Genomic DNA, 12,027 nt, shown 5'->3' on the forward strand with positions numbered 1-12,027 from the left:
CCATCATGTAAGTGCGTACTTAGTATATACATGTATATATCGGTCCCTCTACCCATTCGGTTCCCTCTCTCTATATTATTTGCCATCAAATCGTTTTCACAATGGTTGTGTAGAGCCTCACACACTATATATGAATCGTTCCCAAATGAATTATCTATCACATAATGCAAATATATTGGAGTATACAAACCTATCAATTTACTGTAGCCTTATGTCCCATATAATCCATTTATTAATAAATAATGAGAATCTATACCAATCTTACTTGCTTATTGATAATTTTTTTTAAAAAAAGTTGACACACAGGGTGTAATGATGTCACTATTTGTCATATCATACATTTGAACTTAAAATAATATTTGTATAAAATAAAACAAAAGTGTAAAATGAACAAATTCTAGAAAACCTTATAATTTCTTAGAACCATTGTGGTTCATAACTTTCCCTTAAATTGAGACAACCATGCATAACCACTTCATTATTTTTAAGTGACTACATATCAATAGACTTCTCTCTGTTCTATGCCATAGCAAAAGATAGTTGGCTTTGAATATTATATTTCTTACTATTAAATTTGGGTTTTAACACTCGGGTTGACTAAATGTATTTAAACAAATATATAGATCACACATATTATAGGAAGCGAGGTCTAGAATATATCTACTCTATGTTTTTATTGATTCATACATAAGTACGTATAACAAATTGCATCAAATGCGAACCAATTAAAAGAAGGAATAAAACACATTTATTATAAATAACCTTTTTGAGATTTTTTTTAAAAAAATAGGAGCCCAAAACATTTAAATAAAAAGAAAAACAACACCTTACTTTAATTTGGATTTAAAGACCTACGTCTTCTTAAATGATGAAGATGATTAACTTTATAGATATGTGCTTATATAGATGAATTAAATATTACATATTGTAAACTAACAAATATCTTAAAAGAAACATTTAAGCAATGATTCATGAATGCCCGTGCGAATGCGCGTGCTACCATCCTAGTTGTTCCATAATTTGACAATGTGGTGCTACAGTAAAACAATTGCTAATGACGGATTAATTAAGCTTAATAAATTCATCTCGCAGTTTACAGGCGAAAATCTGTAATTTGTTTTGTTATTATGCTACATTTAATACTTTAAATATGTGTCCGTATATCCGATGCGACATGCCAAAACTTTTGATCCCTGGAACTAAGGCGGTGTTTAGATCCGAGGCTGAAAATTTTTGCCGTGTTACATCGGATATACGGACACACATTTGAAGTATTAAACGTAGTCTAATAACAAAACGAATTACAGAATCTGCCTGTAAACTACGAGACGAATTTGTTAAGCATAATTAGTCCATCATTAGCAAATATTTAATGTAACATCACATTATCAAATCATGAAGCAATTAGGCTTAAAAGATTCGTCTCGCAATTTACACGCAATCTGTGTAATTAGTTTTTTTTTTATTTAATACTTTATACATGTATCCAAACATTCGATATGATAGGATAGAAAAACTTACGAGGGGATCAAGACAGACCCTAAAACAGGGCCTAAACTGCATGGCCCTCTTTTGTGCCATTGCAACAGGACAATAGCATACTAGTAGTAGCAACATGACATTCCACTTTTGCCCCTACACGAACAATGCCAGGGACCCAGGGCACATAATCTCAGCTACCCCTCGCTATGCTGCTACCAACGATAAACAATCTTCTAACTTATCCCTCCCACTTATATTATAACTCGTTTTACTTTTTTTATAAAAAAATTACTAAAATTTTCAATATAAAACAAACATATTATCAAAAAATATTTAATGCTAAATTTAATAAAACTAATTTGGTGTTAAAAATGTTGCTCATTTTTTCTATAAACGTAGTCAAACCTAAATAATTTTGACTAAGAAAAAAATAAAATAACTTAAAATATGAAACGGAGGGAGTACCTTCTAGCTTCAATAAACTAACATGTGAACCTCACAGCTAGCTCGTGAGGTCATATATCAACAACCTACGTCAGACGACTATACATTAGAGGAGCTTCTTCTTATCCAATGCTATTGATAGACGACATGGACTCTCTACTGTATGTTTATCTATCTAAGAAAATCCAACAAATATAATTGAAAATGCTTTATTATTAAAAAATATCATCGACAAATGCAACTTTCAGAAAATGTTATTGTACAAGTCAACTTGTCGCATAAATGCCACTGTCATTAGGGTTCCATCTATTCCTCTCTGTCAACTTATCAATGGCATTTGTTAGAAATAATGTGATTCAAGGAGCAACCCAACTATAAGATGTTCCAAACCAAAGAAAATGCATACAAATAGTTTGGAAATTTTCAACAGATTTCTCGATTGTAGTGATTAGATTAATTTAGATTTGAAATTTTGTAGGATGACGGATGACAGTTGCCTCGAAGCACCTTGGTTTGGATACTAAGTTTTTTTTTTTTAGAATTACACAGTACAACGCAGACACTCACAACGCACGCACACTCACCCTATTAAGTTTTTTTTTTTAGAATTACACAGTACAACACAGACACTCACAACGCACACACACTCACCTTTATGAACGCACGCACTTAAACCCTACCCCTATGAGCATCTTCAAAGACTGGGCCGGTAAATCCATCCTGGAAATTGACGAAGTTATCACAGGCACATCGCTGTCGACGGGTACGTCGCCCGTTAAATCTTGAAAAATTCGCTCCTATGGAAAGTCGAACCCATAACCTAAGGTAATACTGAGGCTCTTGTAACATTAAGCTACAGTCCATTTCGCGGATACTAAGTTCTTGTTTGAGGATGGAGATCCGAGTACCTTATGAATGGAGCTAGTTACTTCATATTTATATGTGATTTTATTTTTCTTATATATTGTTGTACAGTGCGAGCAATCATATTTTCTTGATCGACATATTAATTTGGTACATATAGTTAATATCCTACATTTAACCGTCTGATAATTATCTTTGTAGTGGTGTCATAAATCGAATCGCTCGTCACTAGAAAAGTAGTCTAGTACATGTACTTCATTTCTTAGAAAACAAAGAAATAATTATGAGGCAGTTGCTGCTTAAAACCTTTTATTAGTGTCCCGCAATAAATTTCTTCATAGAAAATTAAAGAGAAAAACCCTTCATCTGTCATGAAGATTTGAAGTAGCTGTGAATCAGCACCCACAAGCTTCATTCCCTTTATCAACTTCATTCAACAACTTCCAAAAATAAGTTGAAAACAAATGCTTTTCTAAAAGTGCATTGCAACCCTACATAAAATGCACGACATACATGAACATCTTCTACATGCTCCCTCCGTCCCCTAATATAAAGGATTTTGACATTTTATTTGCACTGTTTGACCATTTGTCTTATTTAAAAATTTTTTGGAATTATTATTTATTTTTTGTGGCTTACTTTATTATCCAAAGTACTTTAAGCACAACTTTTCGTTTTTTATATCTGCACAAATTTTTTGAATAAGACGAGTGGTCAAACAGTGCAAGCAAAATATTAAAATCCCTTATATTATGAGGCGGATGCAGTACTTAATAGTATAGCCAACTACTAGCTCTAAATCATCAGCCAATCTAATAGCCTATTCATACAATAGTTAACTACAAATATACTCCCTCTGCACTTGTAAAAGAAGTCGTTTAGGACAATGTTTAAGTCAAACCTTGGGAATATAAATCATGAATAACTCTCAAGTTGTTGAGCTTGAAAATTAAAAATTATATGAATAGATTTGTCTTGAAAAATACTTTCATAAAAGTATACATATATCAATTTTTAATAAATATTTTTATAGAAACAAGAAGTCAAAGTTTTTCTTAGACTGTGTCGCTGTCCAAAACGACTTCTTTTAGGGCATCTACAATGTAGTCCAAAAGTGGTCCATAAGTAATACAATATTTTATTCAGCTACCTAGCAACATTGTGGAACTAGTTCATAGCAAAGAAATAACAAAAGCTACCAGTAAGTATATGTGCTGCCCATAGAGAATATAATATATTATTTGTCTCTACTTCTTCTCTCCTCCTAATACTATTTGCTATCTATATACATTGTGAAGATTACAATAGTTAAAGTCCATATATGTGAGTCTCATCTATATGTACTACTTTTACTATATACATTGTTGTTGCCCTTACGAGTACGGAGGGAGTATACCACATCATTAATAATTGATCTCACATGTCATACACACAGCGTTTTATAGTCCGTGCTGCAGCTGATCTACACTTCTCTTCTCTCTCATCTCTTATCTTTTTCACATGTAGTTATAGCTGATTTATACTTCCTCCATTTACTTTTGATAGTCATATTTCATCTTAACATACAGACCAAGGATAAGTAATTCTACTTATCATCTATTTAAATATATACTAGTCATTCCTCGTAAACAAGTGATTCGTTAATATTTATATTTCTCGATGCCCATGTAGCAAATCTTGTATGGATGAATAGAGTCACGCACTAAATCTAAGAAAGTCATTAAGATAATAGGTTGTTGGATTAAAATATTTCGTATGCCTATAAAAATAATTTTTTCAGATTTAAAAATATATCTATGAAAAGTAAATGGAGGGAGTACTGCTAAAGATGCCCTCATAGAATTGCCGTCATTTTTAAAGATGGAGTCAAGTCATCATCTGTTCGTAGATCAACTTCCAACGCGTTCATGCAAACACACTTTTCATACATTCGGCGAGAACTTGCGCACTGGGTTCTCCATGGACCAATATATGGTAATGATGGTGTGTGTGTGTGGCTGTGTGCACCTAAGAATTTCTCCGGTGGATGATGTATGATGGTGGTGCCGTAGTGGCGAGAGCGTGACATAATCCTTTTTTTCCCCCTAAATACACATAGGAGAGAGAAAGACTCAATAGTAGTACAAAGGAGAGAGAGAGAGAGAGAGAGAGAGAGAGAGAGAGAGACTCTAGTGCATATTTGGCAGGAAGAGCCGAAGAGGGGAGGTGAGGATCAGAGGAAGCAGCCTCATCGTTATGCTTCAGCACTAGTAGTAGTAGGGCCACCATTTCTTTGCCCTCGATCTTTCCCCAGAGAGAGAGAGAGAGTCTTGATTGGGGGAGGAGAGAGGGAGAGAGAGAAAGAGAGAGGTATTCTTCTTGTTCTTGTGCTTCCACTTGATTCACTTCCAAATTTGTTCCCCTTTCAAGATATTCTTTCATGGGGCTGGGTTCCTGGATTATGGCGCTTGCATGTGTCTTGGTAGAAGTTGTTGACTTGCGGCTTTGGGTTGGGTGGGTGTGGATTTGCTTCTTGCTTGCTCATGTCCCCCCCCCCCCCCCTCCATGTCTTCCTTCTTCTACTTTCAGTTTCAGCTGGATCTCCGCATGATTTGGGGTAAGGGGGAGCATAGCTATGTCCCTTGGTTCTTGGTTTGTTACTCTTTCTCTGTATATGCTGTTCTTTGGTTCAGAATTTGTTTTGCATGAACAAAGAAGTACAACTCGTATGAGGCTTTCAGGAATTTAAGGCTGCTGCTTTGATTTTGTCTGTGGGCTAGACTGAGGAGTCTTGGCTTCACCTTTTCTTTGCTGGATTTGGTGTTCTTTCAAGTTCAAAATCTGGATGGTTTTTCAGTGCTTACCCCCCTTTTCTTGGGTACATGCTGTGTACTTTCTTCTCTGCCAATGAAATGAGACAGAGCTTCTGACTTTGGATGGACTGTACGGTTCTTAATTGACATTTCTGATTTAGTTCTGCGTTAAAGTGGATGCTTAGGGTACAGAGGAATTAGTGCCAATATTTGAAGTTTCTTTAGCAAGATTGCCTTTGTGTGATGATAAATAGGTTATCCTGGTTGAATTCTTGGCGGATTTCAGTTGCTATTTCCCCCCTGAAAAGCGGAGTTCTCCTAAGTTTGATGTACTATGCAAACGTGGGATTTTTTTTTCCGCTGTTTAGTACTTGAAGTCTTGGAGCAATCAAAATCTTCTGAATGATTGAGTTGTATCTTCCGTAGGCAAGATAGTACAGGGAAGTAATTACTAGAGATAGTACATAGTAGAAGATTACTCATTACTTTAAGTCTCTAACTTAACAGCAACCTTGTGGTTGAAAGTAGTCCTGAAGAAAGTTTAGCATCTTGTCGGTCATAGGACATGCTGATCATTAGCATCTGAAGTAGCCTAGATTTGTCATTGTACTTTGCTCTTGGTCAGCTTTAGGGTGATTTTTTTTGTGTTCTACATTGGTAACTACCGGTGTGCTACGCGGACACTGTTTTTTCTTATTTATAGCCCGGTAGATGATGCTGCTCAGGAGTTCTACTTCTTATCCTGGAGGTGTACTGTCTAGATAGATTAATCCATCATAAAGTTGACATAGTATTGTTTGTTAATGATATTGTAGAGGCCGTACAATAGTTCTTTGATTTATTTTATGCTTCGATCATTTTCAACTGTTCATCCAGCTGAGTTTGGATGTTTGTACAACCTAATCCCTAATCATTGTATGTGGATAGTATACAAACCGAATTCAAGGTACTAATTTATCTAGTAACTTGGCTTTCTTTATGTGCCACTGTCAGTCTGACCTGAAAATTTTCTGAACTTCAAAATAGGAGGACAGAAAATGTTTGTGGATCTTGAGTAATGCCTTCTAATAATGATAATGCTGTTGCAAGAAATGGAGAATCATCCTGTCCAATGCATGGCCAAGACCAACTATGTAAGTACATATTCCACACAGTGTGATACTGAATCATAGCTATTAAACTGAAGATAATGAACTTACCAATTCACTTCTATGTGAATAGGATTTTCTGGCCAGGAATAACTATCCAATGAAACAGTTAGTTCAGAGGAACTCTGATGGTGACTCGTCACCAACAAAGTCTGGGCAGTCTCACCAAGAAGCATCTGCAGTAAGTGACAGCAGTCTCAACGGACAACACACCTCACCACAATCAGGTAATACATTTTTCTTCAATGACATCATCTATACCAGAAACGCATTCTTTCCCCCAATCAAATTTTGTGGTGGTTTTGCTTGAAGCCTCGAACTAGTAATTTGCTGTTTCTGGAAATACACACACATACATGATTGACTCTCAAGCAGCTAAACAATTTCTTTTGGTACCTGCTCCTATTATTTCGGTTCAGTGCCATATGAGTTATAAGCTGTAAAGGGAGAATATTCTGATAAAAAGACTATGAAAGAGAACAAAAAATGCAGTCACCACACATAACATGATAGGGTTAAACTTTGTTTCATTGTGAAATTTTTATGCCAGTGAGAGAAAATGTCGTATTCAATCTTAGAGGTTTGGCTAAAATTGCAGAAACGCAGAATATATTCTTCTGTGACTATATCATCCATTTTAAGTTTGAAACAAAAGAAGTATATTGCATTTGAATGATGCTCATTCACCTATTATTCCTACTTCCCTGCTTTATTTTGGTGAAAGATTGTAAATATACTACTACTTAAGGGCAGATAAGAGTTTTAATCCATATCTATTCTAACCCTAATCCCTATAGGAATTAATTTAGATGTGCTTCTGTATTATCCCTGCCCATAGCTTTTACATAGCGTTCATTTGTCTACTTTCACGTCTGTGGCAACCAGACCTGCTACAAAACTATGTAGTCAGAAGAATACACCAAAGAAAAATCTTTGCTTTGGAATCCATCTGAGCAGCATAGGACGGAGCAATGTTTTGGTTTGGAATGTTGTATGTAAATTCACGGGCCTAAATCATATTTAATTATGCATCTAATGATATGTTTCTACCCACATGAAAGAAACACTTAGTTTTTCTTCTTGTTGATTGGCCAAGTGGGTGGTTGTTGTATATAAGTGAAATAAATCATGCTAGCCTTTCAAATGATGATTGTCTCGATCTTGAGCATTATTGCTTTAAAGATCACGAGTCTTTGCACCTGTAGAGCGCTAAAGCAAAATCTGTTCTTCAAATGGTCAGGCTTCAAATATATGGTAATGTAATTCAGTATGGCGAATTAAGTTGTCACTCTAATATTTTGAAAAATACGATATCTTTGTTATCCAGAATTAACAAAATATGATCTTACGCAGATTGGTATGTGTGAGATCACTGTGTGCATTCCCCCGTGTTCACAATTCATGTTCTTTTCCTGTTTGTATCAATTAGGCATCTAAAATTCTACATAATAAATGAAATAACTAGAGGGTGCATTATTATGTGATCAATTCTTATGCTCTGGGCTATGCTCTTCTTAAAGAGTGGCACATGTAACCGACTTCAATTGTTCGATTTACTAGCATATTGCCCGTGCATTGGTACAGGATTTAAGAAAAGAACACTGTCATCAACCCATGTTGGTCATCACATTTTACCTATTTTCATCTCTTAATTTTTGTATATACCTTTCAGCTGATAAGTGGGCCCATTGGACCCACACTCTTGTTTTTACCTTCGCAAAAAAGCAGGGAATTGGTGGTGGGGGTGGTGGCAGATTCACCACAAACCACCACCATTTGCTTCTTTTGAAATAGTATAGATAAGAAATCACTTCAGTTTCTAAGGTGAACAAGTGGCTGACATCACTTATTGTATGACAGTGTTTGTCCCCTCAGATATTAACAACAATGATAGTTGTGGGGAGCGGGACCATGGCACTAAGTCGGTATTGTCTTTGGGCAACACAGAAGCTGCCTTTCCTCCTTCAAAGTTCGATTACAACCAGCCTTTTGTAAGTTAACATAATCTTTAGTGCTACTACTATGTTTGAACCTTATGTTTAGTTTACCTGTTCTTGTGTTTTTCCAGGCATGTGTTTCTTATCCATATGGTACTGATCCATATTATGGTGGAGTATTAACAGGATACACTTCACATGCATTTGTAAGTAAAGATAGGGCTGTAATTTTCGGCCTCCTTTTGTTTTATTTTCTTTGTTATTTATCCAAACAGAAGCAACAAATGCTTTCAAATGGAAATGAAAATTATCCAAATAGTTCTCACCAATTTTATAGGAGAATGCTACAAATTTAGTTTTTCAAATAATAATGACATTTAGTGAAGACTATGCCCAGTGGAAAAACCTAGAAGAATATATAGGCATAGAAGAAAACCTGCAAAATATATGTGGTGTGGTATTAAACTCTTGTGTATTATCAAACAGGTTCATCCTCAAATTACTGGTGCTGCAAACTCTAGGATGCCATTGCCTGTTGATCCTTCTGTAGAAGAGCCCATATTTGTCAATGCAAAGCAATACAATGCGATCCTTAGAAGAAGGCAAACGCGTGCAAAATTGGAGGCCCAAAATAAGGCGGTGAAAGGTCGGAAGGTATGGCTGAAGCATTTCATATTTGTTCCTAGCAATCTCTACAAGCTTGGGCAGTGTCACATAGTCATATTTAGATGATTTAATCCTCCAGGTACTATTCATTGATTAGTCCTTTTTAGTGATGTCAGATGTATCTTTTATGCTTGTAACATTCCTTTACCTGCAAACATCAATAGAGGCAGTTACATTTTCTGTAATGATTCAAAATTAATATTCTTAGTTTTTGTTTGTAGCCACTTATGTTTAGTCCTTGTTTGGTTGCATTTGTTTCCTGCATGCGTGCCTTCCTGCCTGCTGTCTGTAACTACACTTTTCTATATTGTATTAATAATTGTGATGCCATTATGTTCCCAGCCTTACCTCCATGAATCTCGACATCGTCATGCTATGAAGCGAGCCCGCGGATCAGGTGGTCGGTTCCTTACCAAAAAGGAGCTGCTGGAACAGCAGCAGCAGCAGCAGCAGCAGAAGCCACCACCGGCATCAGCTCAGTCTCCAACAGGTAGAGCCAGAACGAGCGGCGGTGCCGTTGTCCTTGGCAAGAACCTGTGCCCAGAGAACAGCACATCCTGCTCGCCATCGACACCGACAGGCTCCGAGATCTCCAGCATCTCATTTGGGGGCGGCATGCTGGCTCACCAAGAGCACATCAGCTTCGCATCCGCTGATCGCCACCCCACAATGAACCAGAACCACTGTGTCCCCGTCATGAGGTGAAAACCTCAGGATCACGGGACACGGGCGGTTCTGGTTTACCCTCACTGGCGCACTCCGGTGTGCCCGTGGCAATTCATCCTTGGCTTATGAAGTATCTACCTGATAATAATCTGCTGTCAGTTTATATGCAATGCAACCTGTCAGATAAACTCTTATAGTTTGTTTTATTGTAAGCTATGACTGAACGAACTGTCGAGCAGATGGCTAATTTGTATGTTGTGGGTACAGAAATCCTGAAGCTTTTGATGTACCTAATTGCCTTTTGCTTATACTCTTGGTGTATACCCATTACCAAGTTGCCTTAAAAACCCTCCAATTATGTAATCAGTCATGGTTTTATAGAACCTTGCCACATGTAATCAATCACCTGTTTTTGTAAATTGATCTATAAACGCTATAGGCTGCTGTGTTATCTGCATTTACTTCTGTAGTTAGTATTTTTGTTTGTCTGGTAACTCAAGGATAACCTAGTCAATTGAACTATTTTGCTTAATTCCTTGCACAAACCTAGACCCAAGTTCCATATGCAACGAGAGGGAGCACTACTTTAAAGGCTAATTGCAAGATGGTAAATGCATATTCTTGATTTATCTAGTGCTACAAGTGCATATGGTCATCGGTAACAACCGGAGTAACCCACAGTTTGTGGCAAATCCGCTCCGGCCGATTTTTGACGCTAGGCTTGTTGCCGAATCCAGTGAGCAAATGTGCAAAACTGGGAATCCTGTACCTGGTTTTTGACAAATTCTCCAACTCTAGCACTCACGAACTAAAGCGTTCTTTTGCATTAACGTATTGTTAATTAGCACAGGGTTAATTGAGTATTAATTATTAGAAAAACAAAAACTGGTTTATTTGAATGTTTTAAAAACTTTTATATAAAAAGTTTTTTTAAATAATGAAAAATATTGTTAAGCCGTTCATGAAGCATATGCTAATGAAAAATAAGGAAGTTGTACCAAAATGGAATACCGAACGTGGCCTGATAGCCATTTTGGTTGGTTTGAAGCTGTATTAGTATTTTGATAATGCCAAATTTTGATACTACTTAATTTTTATTTGGATAGATCGGGGGCTACTAATAGGCGCGTGCACCAGCTGGCTAACTGGCGCAGCTGTGCGCCCTTCTATTGCGTGTTGTTATAGATTCATATCAAGAAAAAAAATCTCCTCGTGCGTTTCCTTTTTTTTTTCCCTCTTTTTCTTTGGGATAAAAATTCGCCATGCGCGTGTGTTTTCCTTTTTTTAAGTTGACTGAATAAACTTTTAAATCAGATTTATTCAGGATTTGGAAACTTTTTAACTAAGATTTGAAAACTTTCAAGTCTAGATTTAAAACTCAGATTTGAATACTTTCAACTTAAATTTTTAAAAAAATCAACTCAGTTTTTAAAACTTTCAAATCTTGATTTGAAAATTTTCAACACGAAACTAAAAAATTTTTAACTCAGAATTTGAAACTTTCAAATCTTGATTTGAAAGTAAATTTGAAAACTTTCAACTCAGATTTAGAAACATTCAACTCAAAATTTGAAAACTTTCAGTTTAGATTTGTGTTCGAGTCAAGATTTCAAAACTTTCAACTTGAAAACTTGAAAACACGTGTGCTGCAGATTAAAAAAAAAGGGATAACTCCATTTTACACCCTCTAATTCTTTATCTTGTCTAAAACACACCCCACAACTTTAAAACCGGACATTTGACCCCCTCAAACTTTCAATACTGTGCAAAAGGCCCCCTTAAGTGGTTTTCTACACTGTTTTTGTACCGATTTTTTTTAATCTAAGCACATGCGACCTCATAATTCCAAATGTGAGCATGTATTGTCCTGAATTCTCTTTCTAATCAAACTAGCTAGCAGGCACAAAGCAAATGATCCACTAATATGTTTCGCTAGTATTACAATTACCCTTTGTTGATGCAGCTTCTATGTGAAACAAATTAAGATTTATTAGCACACATAATATTATGATTTTGATGATCCAAGCA

The 12,027-nt window shown here is 36.1% G+C and overlaps 1 protein-coding gene across 1 annotated transcript; it reads left to right on the top strand.

Annotated features, from left to right (window-relative positions):
• Positions 1 to 4,909: 4,909 nt before the first annotated feature.
• Positions 4,910 to 10,435, top strand: LOC127767278 (nuclear transcription factor Y subunit A-4-like). Its single transcript, XM_052292556.1, has 7 exons — positions 4,910 to 5,139; positions 6,609 to 6,715; positions 6,804 to 6,957; positions 8,591 to 8,721; positions 8,799 to 8,873; positions 9,154 to 9,321; positions 9,676 to 10,435. The coding sequence occupies exons 2-7, from the start codon at positions 6,653 to 6,655 to the stop codon at positions 10,036 to 10,038; spliced, it is 954 nt and encodes a 317-aa protein (XP_052148516.1). The 5' UTR covers positions 4,910 to 5,139; positions 6,609 to 6,652; the 3' UTR covers positions 10,039 to 10,435.
• Positions 10,436 to 12,027: the final 1,592 nt, after the last annotated feature.

This window comes from Oryza glaberrima, chromosome 3 (genome assembly GCF_000147395.1).
Source record: "Oryza glaberrima chromosome 3, OglaRS2, whole genome shotgun sequence".
Taxonomy (NCBI): Eukaryota; Viridiplantae; Streptophyta; class Magnoliopsida; order Poales; family Poaceae; genus Oryza; species Oryza glaberrima.